Source organism: Myripristis murdjan, chromosome 12 (genome assembly GCF_902150065.1).
Source record: "Myripristis murdjan chromosome 12, fMyrMur1.1, whole genome shotgun sequence".
Lineage (NCBI taxonomy): Eukaryota > Metazoa > Chordata > Actinopteri > Holocentriformes > Holocentridae > Myripristis > Myripristis murdjan.
The window spans coordinates 5,326,667-5,352,341 of NC_043991.1; the positions used below are offsets into that span (position 1 = coordinate 5,326,667).

Below are 25,675 nucleotides of genomic sequence, written 5' to 3' on the forward strand. Positions count from 1 at the left end.
TGTGCAAATGTGGATTTAGTGCTGACTGATAAAAGCTGATGTTGTCATGTGGGCTCCTCCTGTCGCTGTACTGCTGCTACTGTAATCCCCTCTTATGTAACTAAGAGCGGGTCTCTATCTTCCTCACTCTCTCACACACACACACTCACACACACACTCCTCAGACATCTATAAACACACTGATGCGGTGCAACAGAGTGAAGTTGGGACGGTAGAGATGTGACTCTCAGGCTGGTTTGGATCAGCTGTTTGCTGCACAGTTAAAGGGGAGTTGTGTTGTTGGATGGAAGAAGATGAAGGAGCTGCACAGTGAGTGTTGGTGTTGGTGTTGGTGTTGGTGGAGTTTGACAGATTCATTCATTCATTCATTCAAATACTCTGCACATTGTTTGTTGTTTGTTTAGTTGCTACGGTTCGCTGATGTTTGTATGAGTGACAGTTTGTGCAATTGTGTGTGTCACTGTTTCCCATGTGGGGAAATTAGAGTAATATAAGTAAAAAAAAAAAAAAACAAAATCACATAAAGTCACCAAACCTATCATGCAAGGGAACTGAAAAGTATACCTACATTTGTATTTGTAGCACTAATATTAACTTTATGTTGTGTTTTGCACATGCATTGAAAATATTGACGGTGATGGCACATGAGTATTCTTTAAACTCTTTAGTTTTTTCTTCTTAGTCTGGCATCTGGCATACCTACCTATTTACTTATTGTCTTTTTTTAAACTTTGTAACCTTGTGGTCTGACGGTCAAAGTTTTTACTGTTGTTGTTGTTGTTGTTTGTTGTTGTGATGAAGCTGCCGTGACATTTTAATTTCCTGTGAAGGATTATTAAAGTTTCCATCTATCTATCTCATTACTGTAATGAAGAGCAACAGTTATTCCACTGTTACACGTCAAATACATAGAGGAATATATGATTAAAATAGCAGAGGAGTGGATTCTGTGTGTTTAGTGTGTGAAGGGTTGCATGTGTTCATCTGCATGTATGGATTAATAATGTATGGTTTAATTCATTCAGCTGTATGTTTCTGTTTGTATGTCTGTGAGGCTCTCTAAGTGTGTGGTTTCTACGGTATGTGTGTAGTATCAGTGTAAGTTGGGCGTCTGTGTGTGTGTGTGTTTGTGTGTGTGTGTGTGTGGTCTCAGGGAGTGTAACCTGTGGCTGTGTGTGTGTGTGTGTGTTTTGCAGGTGAGCATGCGGGGTCACATGTCCAGCGCTAACATCGAGGAGCTGCTCAGGCAGTCTCAGATGGAGCTGCTGTGGATCCAGAGGCAGCTGGCCATGATCTCTGCCAGGAACACACACCACCACCTGCACACCAAGGGCAAGGTAACATGCTGCTGCGTGGGCCTACGTCCATCACTACTGCTGCTGCTAATGATGTTGATACAAAAAATTAATAGGTAACATAACATAACAAAATGTAACGTAACGTAACTTGACGTAACATAATATGACAAAATGTGATGTAATGTAAAATAACATAACGTAACATAACATAACATGACAAAATGTAACATAACATAACATAACATGATATGACCAAATTTTATCTAACGTAATGTAAAGTAACGTAAGATAACATACCATAACATCATATAATATGTAATGTGAAGTAATGCAACATAACACACAAACTGTAATATAATGTAACGTAAAGAAACGTAAGATAACATAACATAACATGGCAAAATGTAATGTAATGTAACATAACATAATATGACAAAATGTAATATTATGTTACGTAAAGTAACATAAGATAACATAACATAATATGACAAAATGTAAAGTAACATAAGATAACATAATATGACAAAATGTAATATAATCTTACGTAAAGTAACATAAGATAACATAACATAATATGACAAAATGTAATGTAATGTAACATAACATAATATGACAAAATGTAATATTATGTTACGTAAAGTAACATAAGATAACATAACATAATATGACAAAATGTAAAGTAACATAAGATAACATAATATGACAAAATGTAATATAATGTTACGTAAAGTAACATAAGATAACATAACATAATATGACAAAATGTAATGTAATGTAACATAACATAATATGACAAAATGTAATATTATGTTACGTAAAGTAACATAAGATAACATAACATAATATGACAAAATGTAATATAATGTTACGTAAAGTAACGTAAGATAACATAACATAACATGGCAAAATGTAATGTAAGGTAACATAATGTAGCATAGCACAACATCACATAATATGTAAAATAAAGTAACGTAACATAATATAATATGGCAAACTGTAATATGATGTAATAGATAGATAGATAGATAGATACTTTACTTTACGATACTTTACTTTATTGATCCCAAACTGAGAAATTCCCATGTTACAGCAGTATCAATAGAAAGTATATACAATAAAGACTAAATATATACAATAAAGATGTATTGTAAAGTAATGTAAGATAATACAACATAATATGACAAAATGTAATATAATGTAAAGTAACGTAAGATAACATAATGTGGCAAAATGTTACATTACGTTAAGTAATGACATAACAACATGTAACGTAAAGTAACATAACATAATATGACAAACTGCAATGCAACGTAAAGTAATGTAAGATAACATAACAATATAATATGACAAAATGTAAAGTAATGTAAAGTAACATAACATGACGTAATATGACAAAACGTAATGTATTGTAACGTAAAGTAACATAATGCAACATAACAAAACATGACATGACAAAAGACTTTAGTATAAACTGATGTGATCTTTTTATCCTGGGGTGTAACTTGGGGGCCACAGATGTGATCTTGTGCAGACTCTTGATCTTAGCCTCAGTAACGAGGTGATTTTTAATGTTTCTGACTGTAAAGCCTTTGTTTTCACTGCCACGTTTCCCCGCCACCCCTCTGCACACCTGCCTGCCGTAAGATGTCAGATGTTCATCGGGCAGAGAGGCTTTCATGTGAGCCATCCTGCAGGTCTGATGTCTGCCGTCTGCTGTCCTTGACTTTGCTGCCCCTCACAGGGACAAGAGGCCAAATGCAAATCAATCAAAGGATTTAAAAAAAAAAAAAGTAAATTTGAGCAAAAAAGACTACAAATCTCTCTGTCTAGCCAGGTCAAATCTGTTAAGGGTGAAAACTTCCTTTTTTTTCCTTTTTTTTTTTTAGCTCCTTTAACCCAGTTTTTCTCCTTTATCTAGTAGAAACTTTATTTTTCCTTGAATCCTGGCACCTTAATCTCAAGGACTTGGCCCAATGGCAGGACATGAAATTATTGAGCAATTTATGTTTATTACTGCCTTCTGATTTCACCTAATACAAAGAGTGGAATGTGTTGGTCTTTTAACAACTGAGAAAAAAAAACATAATTTCCATTTGTTCAAGAAGAAAGAAACCAGTACCTTAAATTTTTTCTTTATCTTGAAGTAGTAAAAAGTGCCATCAAAAAAGAGAGAGTGGAAGTTTCCAAAGCGCTTCTTTGATGACAAAACAAGTCTAAAGCTCTAAAGTCTGGAGGGAAGCCTTTTTTTTTTTTTTTTTACAGCAGAATCAAAGTTAAAGTTAGGTAAACGGTTGCAGCCGGTGAGATTATATAAGGAGTGGGCTTCATGAGAGGGCATAAACAGTGGCGGTGGTAACTGTCAGGTGTGTGTGGGTGTGTTTGATCTTCCTGTGGAGACTGGAGGTTCTGCTGGAGGGGATTCACATCCCGCAGAACAACGGGCTTTATTCACTGACACCTGCCTACGTTTTTTTTTTTTTTTTTTTTCCCTTAAATTTCTCCTTAAGAAATCTCCAAGAAAACGTCTACACTGGACTCATGATGTGCTCTTAAACCGCACTATTGTTCGCACCTCTGTTCTTATCCCACTGTCTTCTAAGTTGAAAGCGTGTACTGGTTTATCTACACACACACACACACACACACACACACACACACAGACACACACAGGAACCAATTAAGCTGCGAGACGTCAAGAATGCTATATATTTTTGCATTTATTCTTTTGTATGTTTCCCAGGTAACATAACTGATGAAAACTGAGGTGTTGATGTTGTATTTATTATAAAAGACCATGATGCTTTGTAAAATAGTGAAAACAATTATTAATATTATAAAAGTTCTAAATATGATTGTAATTTAAATCCTATAATATTTACAACTGGTGGAATTGAAGAAAACGTGTCAGCGGTCAGATGTGCGCGCGTGTGTGTGTGTGTGTGTGTGTGTGTGCTCCTTGGTGCGCAGATTCAGTTCAAACTAAAGTACAAAATCCCAAAGGGAAAACGCTGGTGAACGTCAGAATCCTCTTGAAAACTTTGTGAGTTGGTTTTAAGAAGAAATTCCCTCTTATAAACAGTTTCTGCACGAGGCCCTGGCTTATCTGACGCCCCCCCCCCCCCTGCAGTCAGCAGATGAAATCCTCACCCAGCGTCTCTCTGAACTTTAGAAACGGGAAAAGAAAACTCCCTGTAAGATCATGAGACGCTCTCTGGGACGCTCTAAAAGAAAGCTGGAATAACGTGGATGCTCAAATCCTGTAAAAACGTGCAGAGCTGATGCAAGACAGAGTGTAAGCCGAACACTGGAAGCATGAAATATTTAGAAATTTTGACTTTCACTAAACACCAACAAACGTTTTTCCCTCTTACTTACAGAGAAATAGTAGAGAAATAGTCTTATGACTGTAAATTTCTATTTTATACTATTTTTTCCCCCCAAAGGACTCAAATATTTGGATCCCACTGTACATTTCAGATTAATGAGCTGTAATGACAGTAAATTATCATTACATAAATTGACACTTTTATTGAATTAATAGCATAATTAATGAAAAGTATAGCCTCTGTGACCCAAATTTCAAAATAAGACAAGCTGCTCGGTGGAGTGTGCTCACTGCGATCGCGCTTTATCCTGCTGATTTATGCCGTTTCTTTGCTGCTGATTTATCTTTGCTGTAACCATCCAATCTCATTAGCGACTTAACTTGCTGACCCAAAATAAGGCACCAGCTGAACATGAGCATCTGTCGCTTTTTGTTCGCCTCGTCGAGTCATGTTCGCTCTCGGAAGCCACTCTCGGACTCGTCCAGAAGAGGACAGCATCGCTCTGAACACGCGGCGTCAGTGTGTGTGTGTGCCGGCTGGAGGAGAGGAAACAGGGCCGGGATGTGGCCCAGAGGATGTGACTTTATTAAGTTTGTTAACACTTTGTTGACACTTTATGCACTTTATACGTTCCCTCCTCGCACCGCCTGGTGGCTCCTCTGTCCTTTGGACCAGAACCGCAGCTTTATGGCTCTTGATGCTGTTCTCTCCTGAGCTGATCTTTCCTTGTGGTGTGTGAAAGCCTCATATGTAGGTCGCCTCGGATAAAAGCGTCTGCCAAACGTGAATTGTAATCGTAATTGCAGGTGTAACTTCAGCCTCTCAGTCATTTGCATATTCAAGGTGGGGCCGGTTTGGCACACTTCCGTCCAATCTGATTTCCGTCTATTCTTGAAACGCACACGTCTCGCAGGGGCTTCGTGTCGTGCCCGAACGCCAATTCACTTAGAGAGTAAAAAGCGTCTCTCCGGTGAGGGGTGGGAGCAGACGGAGAGGGCAAGTGTTGCTAGGCAACAGAGTGGAGGAGAGCGTGTTCTGCTCGCTCTCCTCCGCTCGCGCACACTTAGTGTCTCTTTTCCTCTCTGTCCTTTGCCTCTCCTCCATCCCGACGCGTCACACGGGGAGCAGCCACCGACAGAACGTAAACCCAGAATGTGTCCTCGCCAAAACCGGCCACTCCCGATGTGATCCGTGCCCTCCGATCAGGGATTTGGGAGAGGGGTGAGGAGAGCAAAAGCGAGGCCTGAATGCGGGCTGTGTCCGGCAACACATCAGGGGAGATCTGGTTGTACGCTGGAGGAAAGTTACTCTCACAAATACCAATTGGAAATGAAATAAAATACCACTTGGAAATAAAAGATCATGTGCATGAATATGAGAGGGAGAGATCTGTGGATGGTAAACAGGGCCGAGCGAGGGATAAGTGACAGGGTGGAGAATACATTTGACCCGTTGCTGTCAGATCACGCTGTGTGTTTCAGAGAGAGAGAGACGCTCTGCCGCTCTCTGATCTCTTCCGCTCGCCCGGGATGCGCATCGAGAGGAATAAACGCCCGTCCATGATGCAATAATTTACACATCATTGCTCAAGAGATTTAAGCCGTTCATTCAAAATGAACGCCGACACGCATGTCTGCTTTTTCATGTGTGAAGTTTTTTTTTTTTTTTTTTTTTAAATATGAGGAGCATGTACGCATGTCTGTGTGTCAGAGAGAGAGAGAGATGGGGGAGGCATGCAGGAGGTTGTTTAAAGACCGACTGGAGGAGGGAGCAGAGAGAACGCGAGAAAAAGCGTGAACACGAGAATGAGATTGAGGCGGTGTGTGTGTGTGTGTGTGTGAGAGAGAGAGGGAGAGAGAGAGAGAGAGAGAGTGTGTGTCATGAAGGCACTCTCGCTGTCTCCCTCTGCTCTCACTCTGTTATGGGTAGACGTCCAGACAGCTGCAGCTGCGTACAGACGAGGCAAGCTATTAAGCCTGCGCCTTGGAAACGCTCATTGCACACACACACACACACACAGAGAGACACACACAAACCCCGTCTACTGGTGCTCACATGTGCACACACACACACGCGCATGTGTCACCTCGGTCTTCACTGCCAGCTTGTGATGTGACTGAGAGGGAAGAGAGAGTCATTTTGGGACAAAGGGGTTACTGCCTTTAAGGTAGGGACACTGTCGTCATCAGTAGAATAATATACGTGTGTGTGTGTGTGTGTGTGTGTGTGTGTGTGTGTGAGCGTCGCTGTCCCAGTCCCCCGGTTAAGACTGAAGGCTCGATACTGTTGACCTGTTTAATTAAGAAAAACAACAGCATCTAAAAAAAACGAATGAACGAATTCTCACTGCTTTAATCCACTAACGTGTTCTCTCTATCAGGAGCACTGGCTGCGTGTGTGTGTGTGTGAGTGTGTGTGTGTGTGTGTGTGTGTGTGTGTGTGTGTGCTGGTAGTAGTGCATTACTCCTCATATAAGCAGCTGACATGACTACACTTGTGTTAGTGTAGCTTGTTCAGTCTAAGAAGATTAAAGTTTTCTTTCTTTTGTTCGATTTAATTAATTTTCTTAATTTATTTTTTTGAAAACCTGTTACATGAACGGGTCGCCTGATACCTGCACGTCTACGTCATGCAGGGTATTTCATTCAGTCACACACCAGATGGCGACATGACAACTGAGTTAAAAGACTCTTTCAGTGAAAAGGAGTTCACCCTGTGGGCCCTCGAGGCATATGCCGCGTAACCACGGGGCCCCTGGTGGAAATCCAGCCTGCGACCCTTGTTGCATGCAGCCCCCCTTCATGCATCCCCCCCATGTTCCTCATCCATAAACTATACAAACAAACAAACAAACAAACAAATAAATAAAGCAGGAATGCCATAAAAATAAACCTTGAAAACTCTGAGTGTCCCTGGTGGAAGATGACAGGTTCAGATATTTGGGTAAATGATGCTGGTTCTAAGTGAATCATTGAAAATATAGGCTTTACGTTATATGTTTGTAATAGAATTGGTTAATGCCATTTGCTATCCAGTGCATAGTTAGCAGCGTTACTGTTATGTATTTATGCACGTTATCTTCCAGGCTTTATTTAGTGGAAAAGACGGGGAATGTAACTGCAACTATGGCAACAAAACAAAACAAAAATGGAGTATACTTAAATATATCTATATCTATATCTATATCTATATCTATATCTATATATACAGATATAGATATAGATATATAATTACAATAAATAGATAGATTGAAGATACTTTATTCATCCCACAGGGAAATTCAGGTATCCAGCAGCTCAAAAAACACAAACATATAACATATAATAATAAATAGATAAATATAAAAAATACATCATAAAAGCATCATAAAAGCAGCACAATGTGTACAATTCGGTGATTACATGGTAACATAAACTATATGGACAAAAGTATTGGTCCACCTGCAGGAGCTTCTCTAACCTCCCATTCTAAATCCAGAGGCTTTAATCTGGAGTTGGTCCCTTTGCAGCAGAACAGCTTCCACTCTTCTGGGAGGCTTTCTCCCAGATGTTGGAGTGTCTGTGGGAGTTTCTCCCAGATGTTGGAGTGTCTGTGGGAGTTTTGAGCCTTTGTGAGCTTAGACTCTGATGTTGGACCAGAGGGCCCGGCTCCCAGTCTCCGTCCTAGTTGATCCCAAAGGTGTTGGATGGGGTTGAGGTCGGGGCTCTGTGCGGGCCGCTCAAGTTCTTCCACACCAAACTCAGCCGGCCACGCCTTTATGGAGCTGCTCTGTGCACTGGGGCTCAGTCATGCTGGGACAGGAAAGGGCCTTCCTTCCCCAAACTGGTCCCACAGAGCTGGAAGCAGAGAACTGTCCAAAATGTCTCGGTGAGCTGAATAATGCCAGAGGAGGTTTGGAGCTCTGCAGGTACTGAGGCGGCAGAGCGTCGGCCACTTTTACGCACCAGTTACCCCGCTCTGTAACTTTACGTGGTGCTGCCCCCTGGTGGCTGAGCTGCTGTGGTTCCTAAACGCTTCCACTTTGCAATAATCCCACTTCCAGTTGATGGTGGAATATCTAGGAGGGAAGAAACTTGAGCAGCTGACTTGTTGCAGTGGTGGCTTCCTGTTCCATCACTATTACAGAACCAGGCTGGAACTCAGCGAGCTCTTTAGAACCAGACGTTCTTTCACTGATGTTGGGAAAGGCAGACTGCATGGCTGCTGCTGGAGGTTATACACCTGTGGCAACAGGACTGAATGAAACACCTGAACTCAGTGATTAAGAGGTGTGGCCCAATACTTTTGTCCATATAATGTATAAATAGCAATCCCCATAACTGATTCCTTTGTAAACAGAACCCACATGTAAAGGGCTTGCAAAATGACCTTATATCTATCTATCTATCTATCTATCTATCATATAATCAAAAGAAATGAGGAGAAGACGGAGTGTCCTGCAAAAAAATGAAATATTTATTTAATCTCCACTAGTAAATATAGGAAACACGCAGATAGATGTCAATATATGATCAAACAATAGCTTAGTAAGCAAACGTGCAGACGTTGACCTATAAAGTGTGTTTTGGGTTCGGTATTCCTCCTCAGGCAGCGCTGAATGAGAATGAAGGACCGTAAAAGTAAGAAAAATGGCAGGAGGTGATGTGAGTTCACCTTGGATTGAAAGATTATAGATCAATTGGAGTCAAATAGATTAAACCACCACTTGTGGCAGTTTAATGTATTAATAGATTAATATATAATGATGTGTCAGATTTATTTGACACATTATATGGGCCTATATATTTTATCACAGGTCAAGTCATGTCACATCCTTTTTTTTATTATTATTATTTCTAAGGTTCTCCTTACCAACTCACAGCACATCAGACAGCCTGATGTCTGCATGTGGGCTTATTGAGCTTCCTGTCCTCTCCTCACTTCCCTTTGACCCCCCAGCCCACAGCTGTTCATCACGTCTGCACAGAGAATGCATTCACCCTGCATGTACCCGTCATCACTGTTGTCAACAGTTCTGTGTACTTGTGAGGTATGTGTGAAAATGTGCATATGTATTTGTGTGCATATGGGTTTGCATGCTTACAGTACATCCCACCTCGGGCAAAATCTCAGAGCAACGTGGAACATTGCTCATAAAATTCCTCATTTTGACGGTCATGTTTTGAACAAAACACACTGGCACTAGAATTATTTGGCCGTTTTGCAATCAAGATTTTTTAGCAAACATGCTGTAAAACAATGCACTTGCCGAAATTGCTATTTCTGCCAACAGTGGGAATATTGGGAGCGCTGATGTTGGCTTCTTTGGGATAAAATCCTTAACCCTTTATAAGGCACTCATTGAAATACTTTGAAATAAAAAAACAGCCCTAGACTGTTATTAGTGAACATGACATGACTTTATTACTTTTATAAAATCTTTCAAAAAAAAAAAAAAAATCATTTTCCTACAGAAAATCAAAGCCAATGAGATTGGTCAAATGCCACAATCATGTGACCTGGGATGTAGAGCGATCTTTGCTGATTGGCTGGGTGAAGACCAAATGATTATTGAACTAACTGAGACAGGGGATGGGCGTGATATGTAAAATTTTTTGAAATTACCAAAAATAGTCACTTGTCCGATAATGGGTTAACATGGAACGTTTCCTGGTTTCTCCTTACGGTTATTTATTTCAGCAAAGGGTGAATCCCCGCCTGTGCATAAGGCTGCTCCATCGCTCTTATCCTTGCCTTACATTATTTCGATGTTTCAGTGACATTTGTCAGTCGTGGTTAGCTTTATCAACATTGTTTATTTATTCAATTCAGTTTATTCAGCACTTGTAGATCCTCTCTAAACAAGAAAATATTCAGTGACTGACTTTCTTTTTTTAAAGGAATACTCCAATTTTTGGGCAAAAGACCTTTTTATCGACTTACCCCGGTTGAGACGAGATGTTTGACACCATTTTCACCTCTAAAAATCTGGGCTTGATCTTTGCATACCCATTCCAACGTCTCTTAAAACAACTTTTTCACCTTGACGAAACCAGGCTAACGACTCCCATAGACTTCAAGTCTTTATGCTAAGCTAACCCCAAATGCTACCCGTAGGAACTGAACCACTGGGCGTACAGAGGTGAAAATGGTATTGAACATCTTCTCTCAGTCTGGGTTAAAAAAAGGGTGTTTTGCTCAAAACATTGGAGTACAGTTGTCCCTCGCTATAACGCGATTCACCTTTCGTGGCCTCGCAGTTTTGCAGATTTTTTTTTGTGCAATTTTGCATGCTTTTTTTTTTTTTTTTTTACTGGACTTATTTTTCTACAAAGGTTTGAACTTTGAGAGTGTATAAACAAGAGAGAAAAGTGAGAAAATGTTAATGCCTGTCTGAGAAAAGTGTATAAAGTGTGTAGTGAGGGGTTTTTACAGCCTTAAAACATCTAGAATAATTGTAAAAAATAAAGCTGACTACTTTGCGGATTTCGCCTATTGCGGGTTATTTTTAGAACGTAACTCCCGCGATTAACGAGGGACCACTGTATTCCTTTAAAACCAATTTACCTAAAGTAAACAAAAGCAAACTGTGATGAATGAGTGATGCATGAGGACATTTCAGGGGGATCTGGTCGGACCTTCATTTCTGGAAATCTTGGGTTAGCAACATGTGGCTGTTAAACCGAGGCCCCCTGTGTGTCACCGACCGCCGGGCGCTCCGTGCCTCTGCTGCTGCTATTCAGGACACGGAGGGGCCGGGCAGGGCAGGGGACTCAGCCTGTGCTGCGCGGGGGTAGCCGGGAACATTTTCCACGTGACTGCCCTCTCTGGCACCAGCGGGGCTTGGACGTTAGTTGCCATAAGAGCCTGTTTTTTTTTTTTTTTTTTTTTTTTTTTTTTAGGTTAGCGAGCGCCTTTGGGGTTTCCTAAATGCTGCCTCAGCCTCGTCTTCCTAGCAGTCAAAGCCTCCTCCCGAGCCGTAGTAATCCTCCTCCCTGCGCCTGACCCCTTGTGATGGACTCCAACTAATGCCTGAGCACACCGCCTTAAGCAAGATTGACAGCAGACTTATTTCCCTTCTCTCATCGCTTGTACCAATAAGGCGCTTGTTTCCAGCCCCGTTTGGATTTATATGCATATTTGTTTTTGTGCGTGTGTGGATAAAAGTGGGTGTGTAGGTGTGTGTGAGGTGGGTTTTTACTGCGCCGAATTGTCTCTGCTGGCATTTAATGTGAGACTGAGAAAGCTGCAGCCGCACAAATAAGGCAGAAAAAATACAGAAAGAAATGATAATAAAAAAAAGCAGATAGTGGGTTGGTAGCAGCCTCCAGGTGACGGCTGGGCGCCTTCTCTCGTTCTTTTCTTTCGACTCGGCGCTCAGTGTTTCTCGTGCTATTAATTAACACTATTCATTTCTCATCATCCCACCGTGCATGACAATCTAGTTATTCATATTTACTTTTTTGGCACTCAATGCTCACCCAAACTAACTCCTAATGAGTGGGTGAGCCGCATGGGCTGTTGCAGGGATTAATTTTTTTTTTTTTTTTTTTAACCAGCCTGCCATATATTTTTTTTAGGAGTTAATGTGTGTATACCTAATTTTCATATACTGAGATGAAGGGTTCCTCAGTGCTGACTACAAACCTTTAATTCGCTCCACAGTAGAGTTGGGCGATATGGCCGAGTTTTCTAACAGTTTCATGATTTTATTCTAGATTTATCTCATTTTTCACTAACTACTGCTGCTAAACTGATGGGAATCTTTGCATGTATGATCACAGGATTGCTGATTTGCAACGTTTCGTGTACGAGTGCTCCGCAGCTACTTCAACATTAGAATTTAAATCGACAATCTAAATCTCGTTTTTGTGGTTTGCCTTGCTAATGTGCTTTCGTAAGATTAGCAGGCGTCCTCTCATGATTCATGGATGTAGACGGGATCATGCGTAGACACGTAACAAGACTGCTTTGTTGGTGACTTTTGCTTTAATTTTGAGGGGTATGTTTAATTTGTGTTGGAAGGGAAGGTTGCGCTTGCATCACGTTAGAAAAACACTTTCGGCGTTTCGGCACAGACGCCCTCATCAGAGCGTTTTGACTGCAAACTTTGGGATGTGCTACTTGTTAATGTGTGTATAATATGCATACATTGAGATGAGGGGTTCTTTAGTGCTGACTGCAAACCTTTAAATCGCTCTGCAGTGGAGCTGGGCGATATTGCCAAAAAAAAAAAAAAAAAAGTAAAATCTCACTATTTTTCTAACAATTTCATGATTTTATTCTAGATTTATCTCATTTATCTCATGATCACAGGGTTGCTGATTTGCACAGTTTTCTGGGCGTGCACGTTTTGTGTGCATGAGCGTTTGACATGAGCGCTCAGCGGCTACTTTAATATAATTTACATCGACAAAATCAAATTTTTGTGGTTTGCCTTGCTAATGTGCTTTCGTAAGATCAGCAGGCGTCCTCTCATGATTCATGGATGTAGACGGGTCACAAGACTGCTTTGTTGGTGACATTTTCATTCATTTTGAGGGGGTACGTTTAATTTGTGCCGGAAGGGAGGGTTTCGCTTCAACAAAATGATTCTCTTCTTTTTTTTTAAGATAATATAAAAGATATGACTACTTACTTATGACTTATGACTACTAAAGATATGCTACTTCCATTACAGAATCCTTTATTATCAGTGGTAGTGATCAAACATGGGTCTGTAAGTGTGAATTAATAGTTGTTGTAGTTTATATTGTGGGGTGGGTGTCACAATGTCTAATTAAGTATTTTTCTATGATGTTTTTTATGCTATTTTCTATGATGCTTTTCTTATGCTTTGTTTTCTGTGGTGTTTTTATGCGGTGTTTTTTTTCTGTTGTTGCTGTATTTTGTATTTATTTTCACTGTAAGGCGACCTTGAGTGCCATGAAAGGCGCCATAACAAATAAAATGTATTATTATTATTATTATTATTATTATTTCGCCTGCTTAGAAAAATACTTTTGGCGTTTCGGCGCAGAGCCTTTATCAGAGCGTTTTGACTGCAGCACACTGCAAAAAGTCAAAATCTTACCAAGAGTATTTGTCTTATTTCAAGTAAAAATGGAACAAGCAAATTTTTTTACTTGTGACACAAGTGAACAAGTAAAAATTTGTTTGTTCCATTGGCAGAATTTGTTTCTTGTTTCAAGCTAATTTTAACTTGTTTCAAGTAAATTTTCACTTGAAACAGGTGAAAATTGTCTAAAGACAAGTTATTTCTGAGGTGATCATGTCTTATTTTAAGTGTAATGAGATATTTTGACTAGAAATAAGACATTTTGACTTGAAATAAGACAAATAATCTTGGTAAGATTTGACTTTTTGCAGTGCATTTGGGATGTGCTACTTGTTCACAATTTTTTCACAAGTCATATGTCGGTCCAGTCTAAATGAACCGATCACAGGTCCGTCTTTAAACACGAGCATCCATATGGCCTGACTTCCTGCTCTAAATAAGCTGGCTGGATGTGTGTGTGTGTGTGTGTGTCTATTCACAGTGCTGGCTGGCTGGTGTGTCTGTCTATCTGTCTGGGGTCTTGGAAGGTCGAGCGTATTAGCCGGTGGCTCTGTCTGCAGGCCTGTCGGCTTGGCAGGTCCCTGATATTAGCAGGTGGGTCCGTCCCGTCGCCGCCCGCTCGGCTCGTCTGTCACTCTGGCCAGTGGGCTTGTCAGTCTGGCGAGCTGAAATTTGGCCTGGATGTCCGGTTTATGATTTGTTTTGAGGAGGGTGATAATTTGGCTTTGCAGTCTGAGAGCCTGTCTGTGTGTGTGTGTGAGTGTGTGTGTGTGTGTGTGCAACTCACATGTTCTCATAATATGCTAATTGATGTAACAGAACAATACAAACTTATGTCAGAACCATCATTTGGCGAGTCTGCTGTGGCTGAATTTTAACAGCTTGAAGGGAACAAAGAGCTAAAAAAAATGTGACTCTGAAGTTTCCAGCGAATGGAAAATAATAATAATAATAATAATGATAATAAAAAGATAAAAAAGGTCATGTTTTGTTCAGATTTCGGAGGGAGAGCAGAGCTGGAGGGGCACAAAGGAGGAAAGTGGGCAGGCTTTTAGAGAGCGGTGCGGTGCACAGGTCGCTTTTGTCTGGGGTGATAATGTTTTCCTTTTATAGCTCTGGTAATGTAGGAGTGGCTGGCCGGGCTAAGTGCGCCTCTTAGGGAAGCAAATGGAAAGGCTACACCCACCTGGGATTTCACATTGCAGCCGTCCAAACGCTCCCTCTCCCTCCGACACCTTTTTTTAAATTTTTTTTTTTTTTTATATATACGGCTTACATCAGATCATTCGGAGCAGATCGCCGCGTCCTCTGATCAGGGCGAGCCGGGGGGAAGAGCCGTGGCCCAGACGAGGTTCAGCTCTGTAACACACTCACACACACACACACACACATGTAGGCGTGCACATCCTCAAAGGAAAGAGATGTTTCAGTCGACCGGTGGGAGACATGTCCGGTTTTAGAGAGCAGGTAAACGTCCACTTTACCTTGAATCCTGAAGTCTTAACCTTTAACTTGATTATCCCTCAGGAGGACGTTGGGCTGCAGAGCGGATGCACGTTTTAGACTCGGCCTCCCTCCTCCTTATCTGGACTCCTTATCCAGTCTTTGCTTTACTGAAACTCAAACTCTTGACTCTTTAGAAACCTCTAGAAACTTCTACATACATACAGTCTGCGCAAAGATTCGAAGGTGAAAGATGCATTTTAGTATCTTTTATTTTTTTATTTCTCTTATAGCTGAATAAAGCTGACACCAACCCTTTTGTTTCTCTCTGTCCCTTTTTTTTTCTCTTCCTCCTCTCTCGTTCCCTTCTTCCCTCTCATCCCAAATTCTGTTTTTTCTGCCCTTGTCATCGCCCAAAACTTCCTCTCTTTCTTTCATTCCTTCCCTCCATCATTTTGCTCTTTCCTCTCATGGTTTTTGTCCTTCTCTAGGCCCGTTTCCACCGCAGGAACCTCGGGGTAATTTTACGGGGCCGTGGCCGTTGTCGCGTGTCTCCACCGCCGGAACCCCGAAGGAGAGAGTTCCTGAACCTTTACAGGGGCTAAAACACGGCCCTCACTGCAAAAACTCAAAATCTTACCAAGATTATTTGTCTTATTTCAAGTCAAAAATGTCTTATTACTAGTCAAAATATCTCATTACACTTTTTTTTTTTTTTTTTTTGCACATTGCTTTTTGCACACTGGGTTGTACTTAGATCTTATTCTGTTGTACTTAGATCTTATTCTTTATTTTTTATTTTTTACTTAATTAATCTGTAATCTGTGGATACTGCTGAAAAACTGCGAATTTCCTGCGGGATGACTAAAGTATCTATCTAAAATAAGACACGATCACCTCAGAAGTAAGTTGTTTTTAGACAATTGTCTCTTGTTTCAAGTGAAAATTTGTTTGTTTCATTGGCAAAATTTGTTTCTTGTTTCTAGCTAATTTTCACTTATTTCAAGTGAATTTTTCAAGCGAAACTTTTTCCACTGGCAAATTTTGCCAATGAAACAAGCAAATTTTCACTTGTTTCAAACAAATTTTCACTTGAAACAAGAGACAATTGTCTATAAACAAGTTACTTCTGAGGTGATCATGTCTTATTTTAAGTGTAATGAGATATTTTGACTAGAAATAAGACATTTTTGACTTGAAATAAGACAAATAATCTTGGTAAGATTTTGCGTTTTTGCAGTGCTGCCTCGGGGTAGGGACTCTGAGCGGCCCTGAAAAACTCCTGGGTTTACTCACGGCGCGATGTGATGTCGACGGAAAGCAGGCGTCCCTAGCAACACAGCCAACACTACCAAGCTAACGCTAACGTGCCAGCTAACGTTAAAAACACACTTTTAGCCGGCATTTTTAGGGGCGCTAACGTTAGCTTTAGCGGACGTTAGTTAACGCTAACAACAGGCTTTTTTAACAACACGCATTTTGATGCCCCGGTCATGGTCGTGTAACCTCCCGGTAACTTTACAGGAACGTCCTCTCACTCGCCCTCTCAGTGGAGACACGGCAGGTGAGAGGGCCGAGCCAGAGGACGTTCCTGTAGCAGCTCCTGCCCCCCAAATACTACCAGGAACATTCTGGTGGAAACGGGCCTTCCGTCTGTCTTTTTCTGTCCCCGCTCCCTATCTAGGGTGGCCATTTCCACAACACCAAAAAGGAGGACACTTTGCGGCATGTATTGACGCAAAGTGTCATTCAATTTAGTTTTAGTTTTGTATCAAATGACTACCGTATTTCACCAATTAATCGCCCGGGCGATTAATATGCAAAATTGACTTGGACCCCGGGCGTTTAAAAGAACCAGGCGGCTATTCGCTGCAGGCCTTTATTTATGTTTGCACCAGGTCATTATCGTGATGACAGCGACTGTCCAACATATTTTCAGTCGGTCGATTTAATATTACGGTACACCCTTTTGTTCTAACGTTAGCTAGCGCTCTTATTTTGACAGAAAACGGAAGTGCCGCACAGTTATTGTGCGGCTAACTGTTTACTTCTGCAAAAATAAGGTGAATAGCCTTATTTTGGGTTTACCTCAATATAATGCAAATAATCGCCCCGGCAGTTATTCGGGTGGGCGTTTAATACGCAAAATGCGTGCAGACCCCAGGCGTTTATAAGAACCAGGCGGCTATTTGCGGCCGGGCGATTAATTGGTGAAATACGGTAGTTTTAGTCATATTTAGTCAACTTGTATTCTTTTTTGTTTAGTCACTTTTTAGTCAACAAAAAGTCTTGGCATTTTAGTCTAGTTTTAGTCGAAGAAAATCCAAAGTATTTTAGTCTAGTTTTAGTCAATAGTCTTTTTTTAGTCTTTGACCTTCATCATGCTGGCTTTTATTATTTAACAATATGTTAAATTATTATTATTATTTTAAAAATGTAGATTGCTTATCAAACAGACCTAACAATTCAACTACCAATGAATGAGCAGTAGCCTAGTGTGCATGTGATAACATAGATTGAAAAATAAGCCGAAGTGATACCTCTTCTCTGAATAGACAAGCTAAGCCAGTGTGCTGCTGTTAGCCAGTGAAAATAGAGCGGAGTGGCACCTCTTCGCTTTGTTACACAATCTATGTCAGTGCGCTGCTGTTTTAACTTTGTTCTCGGCGCGCTATGCTTCAGACAGCGCCGGTGGGTGTGTGCTCCTCAGTCACACACGCACACACACACACACACACACACACACACCGACATGAGCACACAGCAGCGCAGGAGGAGAAAAACTAACGCGCATCCAATGAATGCACTTTTTGGATTGTAATTTAAAAGTCTATGACGAAAAACAAAAATCTCCCGGTTCTCCCGACGTACAGTCCGGGCCTGTCTTACACCACTGGACGATATGCAGCGTTGTGTTCAAGTGCAACTCCAAAAAGGAGGACAAATAAGCGTCCGGCTTGAGACTGTGCCGGACGCCGGACAAGGCATTTAAATTCCGGACTGTCCGGCCTAAATCCGGACGTATGGCCACCCTATCCCTATCTGTCTCCTTTCTCTCCACACCGTTTCTCGCTTTCCCTCATCCTTTCTTCCTTTCTTTTGTCCCTCCTTTTGGTCATTTTTCTCCCTATAATCTTCCTCCTGCTTGTCCTTGTCCATTTTTTCACATCCTTTTTCTTTTTTAAAGGTTCAAAGTTTACAGATATTCCATACACATTTCAGTACATCTTGCTTTTTATCGCTCTTGTAGGGTATGCAAAAGTTTTCTTTCCTTATATTCTTTGCAGTGAGCTACTTTATTTTAATGTTGTTTTTGTGTTTTATTTTTCTAAAGATATATATTTCTCTCTTCAGTTGTTGCGAGGTATAGTTTCTGTAGTTTATTGTCGTTCCTCTGTGATGTTATGACAACCTGATGGTGGAGCACAACAATTTCCCAATAAAGTACATCTATCTGTCTGTGTAGAAACTATAAAAAAAAAAAGTGAATTGTATTATTGCTGCACAAGTTGATGTCTTGCATGAAGGTAAACCTCAGGATGGAAAATAGGGAGCGATCCAAAAACCCTAAGAGAAACAGACCTGCTGCATCAGGTCCCATGCAGGTTTTAAGCATCAGAAAGCAAATCCTGTGTCAAAGGTCAAGAGCCAAACTGAGGGGGGAACAGTTGGTGTGTCTCAAATCGCGCACTTCTGCACTTACACTGAGTATTTTGAGTGCATAAGTGCGTTCACACTGAAAATACTAACAAAATGCAGTGCACTGCAAATTACCCGGATGTACACCCAAAACGGTCAAAAAGTTGAGTGTGGAACGATGGACACTTCTCACCCTAACGGCACCACTGACCGGAAGGAGCTACCTAAAAAAGCTGACTTGACTTTTCGTTTTATGACTGTTAATATGTCACTTTATTAAGTTTTAATTTTTTTTTCAGGCGAGAAAGTAACTAGATTCCAAATATGTGGTCAGTTTGTCCAAATAACGTCCGTTTTGAAAATTGCTTTGACGTTTTCGGATAACTCTCAAGCCGGCGATTGTGCAAAGTACAGTCACTTCCGGTTGCTTACAAAAATAAAACTCTAATACCTTAGAAGCAGTGGTGATGCTTTTATTTTGAAGATAGGATGTGTACACGTCTACTTCTGGATAACTTTACCACCGAAAACCAAAGCCGGCCGTGGCTCCGGTCGGCATCAGGCGGGCCGGCCGCGGCTCCGGTCGGTACCGTGCCCACCCGGTCAGGTCTGCCGGATCTGACAGGTGAGCGGCTAAGTGCACAACGGGAAGTGCGCCAACTGAGACACCCTTCACTGTCGAAATTCGCGCACTGTGCCGGTAAGTGTACTGTCAGCTAAGTGTGCTTACAGACAGTGCACTAACAGAAGTGTGCGATTTGAGACTCACCAAGGCTGTGTCCGAAATCACTCACTCACTCACTCACTCCTTCCTACTCACTATATAGGGAATTCAGTGTAGTGGACTATATAGTGAACTCAATAGCGGACCGTTTCGGACACGACTTCGTCCGTTGTTCGGCGCCGTTCCACAATGCATGACGGGATATATTGCCTGGTTAGTGACCATCGGATGTCCACTACATTTCGCGGTGGATTGTGGGATACATCCAGTGGACTATATAGTGAACATTAATAATCACTAAACATTCGGACACCCCTACAAAATGGCGTAATCACTATATAGTGCCCTATATAGTGATTAGGGAGTGACAGGACGTCTGTCAAACCTGTTGCAGCCCCAATCAAAGCTTCATCTCAAGCTGTAGAAAAGCTTTTCCTGTGACCGAGCCCCGGGGACGGACTGCTGCGAGCATCACTGACAGGACACTTATTTCCTTCTCTCATCACTCGCAGTAACAAAACACAACATTTTTAGACTTAGACTAAGAGACTAGACTTAGACTTAGACTTTCTTTATTGTCATTGCACAAAAAAACACAGCAGTGAGTTTTTTGCAACGAAATATCATTGCTTGGCTTCCGGATTACAACACAGATGGAATTGTGGGGCAGTTTAACCTTTGAGTTACCCTTCAAAAAAGTTACATCCATGACCCTTCAAGTGGACATTTTTGTCCACGAAGGGTCATGGATGTGATAAAAATGCATTACAGGGTCAAATAATGGATTTTCATGCTGAAAGTTGGGATTTTCAAATTTAACCCAAAATTACCCCCTCTTGCCAAAAATCACCCCCCTGTGACCTTTTGGTGGTCACCTTCTAGAAAATGGACATTTTTGTCCACGAAGGGTCATGGATGTGATAAAAATGAATTACAGGGTCAAATAATGGATTTTTGTGCTGAAAGTTGAGATTTTGAAATTTCACCCAGAATGACACCCCCTCACCAGAAATCAACTCTGGTGAGGATGGTGATTGTCTGTGAGGGAGTTTTGAATTTTGAAAATGGACAAAAATGTCCAGGGGTCATACGAGGGTTAAATAAATAAAATATAATCTATATAACTAGTGCGTAAAAAACAAGAGCTAAAAAATAATGAGTGCAAGAAAGAATAAATAGATAAAACAAAATAAACAGTGTAAACTACAGAATAAACAGTGTGTGGGTGGAGAGTATTTCACAAAATTTCACAAAACTTTCTGCCAGTTTTCAATTTTTTTGATATTTCATGCAACAGCAACACGGAGAGGAAGAATAAATACGATGAGGACGGTCTCATATTGGTAAAGAAAAGAGAAATATGACTTTTCCCTGCATCTTATCTTCTTATCTTGTTGTATCACTCGCAGCCAAGATGTGATGTGTCCCCCCTGCCGGCGTCAGGCCACCCCGCCCACAGCGTGAACCGCTTCCGGCTGCTGGAGGAGAAGAACCGAGCGCTGAAGCTGGAAGTGGCCACCCTCCGCCAGCAGAAGCAGCAGTACAGGACGCTGGTGAGCCTCGCCCTCTGCAGCCGCCCCTGCCCTTCACTGCTCTCTCTCTCTCTCTCTCTCTCTCTCTCTCTCTCTCTGTCTGTCTGCAGCTCTGTCTTCTTCTCTCTCTAACACACACACACACACACACCTCTCTGTCACAATTACCCATGTGCACACACACACACACACAGACGCTCTCTCAGCTGCTTTTCTGTTTACAGACTAAAATGCTGAAACGACTTGTTTTTCCACTGAAAATAGCAGAAAATTGCAAGTTAAATGACATCAGGGGTTTAAACACAGACTACACATTTCCTGATGACTCTTCCTTTTTTGTTTTTTTGTTTTTTTTTTACCTCAGGAGTAGAGAGCACTGATATCTTTTTTTTTTTTTTTTGAGAAATCGTGTTTGTTTCTTATATATTTAGCCCAAGTGCACACACACAAACACACACACATGCAAATGCACAACACTCTCACTCTTCCTTTTGTGGATTACATGACTTGTGTTGCTCATTGAGGTGAGATCTCTTTTTTTTTCTCTCTTTCATCTCACCTGCACGTCTTCCTTCATTTCTGTTGTTCTGTTTCTGCTGCGTTGTGTTGCACATAAATAAACTGTAAATCAGATGATGATTTTCCTCTGGGGAGTGTGAGAGAACACACGCTGTGCGGTCCCTGGTGCAGATCTCGCTCTTGAAGGGCGTGGCCGCTGAACGAGGCGGCGGCGTGCGGCATGCGGCGTGCGCGGCCCTGTGGTCTTGACATTGTGGCTCACGCAGACATGTGGGCATGTGGTGTGAAACGGATCAGGTGCGGCGTGTGTTTTTCTGCATGTGTGTGTGCGTGTGCTTGCGTATTTAGCCGACAGAGTGGAAGTTGTCCTTTGGAGCCCCCCCCCCCCTCCAGGTGGTCTCGAATGGCAAGGCGTGCGAGCCGTTGTCTTGGCAACATGCCCATGTTGGCAGAGGGGAAGCGACAGAGCAGAGTGGCTGCCTCCGTGTGAGCATCGCCGCCTCGGAGTCAGTTTCTGTGCAAAAAGAGCCGAGCCTGCATGTTTGGAGCTGCGTTCAGAAAAGCTTCTGCTGACAGGTTTTCAGTCTAACGTGGCTTTTTTTTTTTTTTCGGGCGGGCCGGGATAACGAGCCGTCCTCACGAGGCCGGGATCGAGAGCCTGGTCACCCTCTTGGACCCTCTGGACAGTTTCCAAAAGGTTAGGCTGGCGAGGCCCCAGACCACGCCCACTCTCCCACCTGTAGCACCGCCTCACATGCACAACTACATCAACACCTACTTATTATTATTATTTTATCTTTTTCACAATTTTGTCCTGTTCCTGTGTCCTTGTTCTCTCACGCATGGCCGCTTTTGGCGAGGAGCAGCGTCTGGTATAATCCGGTGAGGGTTGACACACTAATGGACTAATAATCCTGCTTTTTAGTTTTGTCTTTGTCTCAGGACTTTGGTCTGTGAATCATCAACTTTTGATGATTCAGAATCGGTGAATCAGCAGTCTGAGGGGGAAAGGCAGCACTGTGAATCTGTCGGGAATCTCCTTTACTGTGCAGAATACATGATGCACCCCGTTTTTTTTTTATCAAGTTGTCCATTTTTCCCATTTGCCACAACCGTCAATTGTGGCTAGTGCTCCCCCTGCCTCTGGTTTTCATGTGTGTCTTCAATTCTGCTTTTGGAAAGTAATTAGCTACACAGTTAAGCTAGCCTGAAAGTATAAACTGCAAAAGGATTTGGATGTAGCGATTTCAAAGGCGTGTAATGTACATTTCAGTGCACCCACAGAGATTTTGCAGCAGGGTCTTTTTTTTTTTTTATCATCATTTTGTTTATTTAAAACTTTTTAAAACCCACATTTTCAAGGTACATGCACTAAGGTACACAGCTAAAATGTGAAAAGCAATGAAAAAAGAACACATGACTATAATAATGGAAAAAAAGGTCAATTTAAGATTGCTAAAAATTAAACGTGTAGCAATTGACAATTAAATAATAACAATAATAAGAATAAGGACAATTTAACCCCTTACTGCCTGAATTTATTTACAATTATCTACACAAATAAATTATTTGTGTTTTTGCCTTCAAGCAAATGCTAAATTATTGGTGGTAGAGTGCTTCCAATACAGTTCTTGGTATGTGTGAAATATGCATCAACAGCATCAGTGGGATACACACACACACACACACACACACACACACACACACACCACCTCGGCTGCATTAAGACTGGAAGGGGTTTGAGGCGAATTCGCGACAAACGTCTACAAGGGGTTAAAAAAATTAAAAGCAATGACAGTAACAAACGATAAGATTAGTAATTAAACCTCAGAAATGTCTCAGTGGTATTAATAAGGTCAACGTCAAATTCTCTTGAAGTATAATCCAAGTGTGTGAAGGCGTGTGAGTGCCATTGTAGGGAAAAAATATGGAGATGGAGAATTGGGGTAATAAGAAAAACTGACAGCTCTGTTATTGACCTGATCAAATTCATCAAATTATTCTTTCTAAAGTTCATCCCAGGCCAACAGGTGGCGCTAGAGAAGAACGAGACAGCAGGTGCGTGGAGTCGTAAGCTGGATGTAAGATGTGCGCCCGCAGGAAGTGAAGCTGTGACGTTTTCTTCTGTCCAGAGTTTCTTCTCCAAAAGCTTTAATTCAAACGCAGAACAGCGACGGGATTCAGTAAAAAAAAAAAAAAAAAAAAAAAAAAATCCTGGTGATTTGAGCCCAGAATCACAAAATCATCATCATCATCCGGACTTTGAAGAGACGTTGCCGTGACTTTGGCCTCTTCAGAAGAAAACAGAATGCTAATGTGGATGAGGTGATAGAGAATGAGGTGATAACAATTTTTTTTGTTAAGTTTATTCTCATGAATTTATGACTCTAATCTTGGAATATTATCCCCTCCTCTCTCGGCTCCCCTTGGCTAAGATTTTTCTAAGTCTGTTTGACCTTTTGGCCTTTTTACGTGACCCTAACTTCATCCGATCCGCTGCTTTCATCGTGATGAATGGATGGCTCCTCGCCGAGTCGCACAGACAAACAAACGCAAGAGCCAAGCCAGAAATATTCATTATTTTACACTGAATCTGTCAAATCAAACAAACACACACACACAGAGGCGTCGTGGATGCGTGGTTGCATGTGTCAGTGTGATCTGGCGGCGGCGTGCCGGCGGCGGCGGCGGCCCGCTGCAGCAGCCGCCTCTGTCTGCTGCTGTCGCTGGGAGACGAGAGGGAGGAGAGGAGGGTGTCCGTGTTGGTCAGCGTGCCAGCTTCCCTCCGTCAGCTCCTGGAGCTCAGCGGGAGAGGTGGGGATCTTCACAGCCAGCACCTTGTTGACGCTCGCTCGATCAAAGACACATCTGCTCCGCTGTCTGTCCCCGCCGCCAAATTAGTCAGCAACTTAACATAATAATTACATAATTGTCGTAATCACTGTCGAATGTGTGTCTAGAAGAAACGTCTGTTGTGTACTCACATGCGAGGAGGTGTGACTGCGTGTGTGTGTGTGTGTGTGTGTGTGTGTGTGTTTTAATAGGGCTTACTGTTGGAGGTGGTCCAGCCTCTGTGCCTGGCAGCGCTTGTCATTTCGCTGTCACTGCTGACAGCTTCACTCTCGTAGACGGCAGCACAGTCATTCATGCAAAGACGGCCTCGGCTCCGGATCACTTCGACTCAGAGGAGCTCAGTCAGCCCACTCCTGCACGTTTGTTCACACGCACACACACACACACACACACACACACACACACACACACACACACAACGTGAGGGCGCACAAAGAAGGAGGGGGCAAAGTGCATGAGCACATGACCTCCCCAGCTCGATTAACCCATCAGCTTTCACTTCTTCCTCTGACTTCCTTGGGTAACACCTTATAGTAATCATCATTAATGAATGGTAAATTGATAGATGGTTAAACTATAGTTAACGGTTATTTTATAGTTAAAGGAATATTCCAATGTTTTAGGCAAAATACCCTTTTTCCGACTTAACCAGACTCAGACAAGACGTTGGATGCCACTTCCTCCTCTGTACGTCCAGAGGTTCGGTTCCTCTGTGTAGCATTTTGAGTTAGCTTAGCATAAAGACTTAAAGTCCATGGGAGTCGTTAGCCTAGCTCCGTCAAAGTGAAAAAATAAACCTTACAGCAACTGTGAGGATCAAATCTTAAAGGAATCCGGTAACACTTTACAATAAGAGTACAACAATTAACGTTAGTTAACGCCGTAATAAACATGAAGTAACAGGTAATAAACATTAAGTAACAGTTAACTAACCGTTAACTAAAGAGTCTAAGAATCATGTACTAATGCTGTTCATGCTAAGGTATTAATTTATATGTTATTTAAGGGTTATTGTAGATATTATTAACATTAGTAAATGCCTTAATAATCATTAACTAACAGTTAATTAATCATTACAGCATTAACTAACGTTAACTAACGTTAATTGTTGTACTCTTATTGTAAAGTGTTACTAGGAATCCTCTGTAAAACAGCTACAAACATTACATAGGTGGATGGACCGGATATTTTATGATACTTTGTTAATGGTTAATAACTGGTTTGTAAAGCATCCATAAACCCCAGTGTTCGGCCTGTAGGCTCTGATTACAGGTCCATCAGTGGGGTGGGGGGTGGGGTGAGAT

At 41.7% G+C, this 25,675-nt stretch overlaps 1 protein-coding gene across 1 annotated transcript in view; it reads left to right on the forward strand.

The window, feature by feature from the left end:
* Positions 1–276: 276 nt before the first annotated feature.
* Positions 277–25,675, forward strand: part of rimbp2a (RIMS binding protein 2a) — a 122,937-nt gene continuing 97,538 nt past the window's right edge. Inside the window, 3 exon segments of the mRNA XM_030065921.1 lie at positions 277–309; positions 1,197–1,337; positions 20,877–21,020. Of these exon segments, the coding sequence (XP_029921781.1) occupies positions 1,203–1,337; positions 20,877–21,020 (279 nt within the window). The 5' untranslated portion in view covers positions 277–309; positions 1,197–1,202.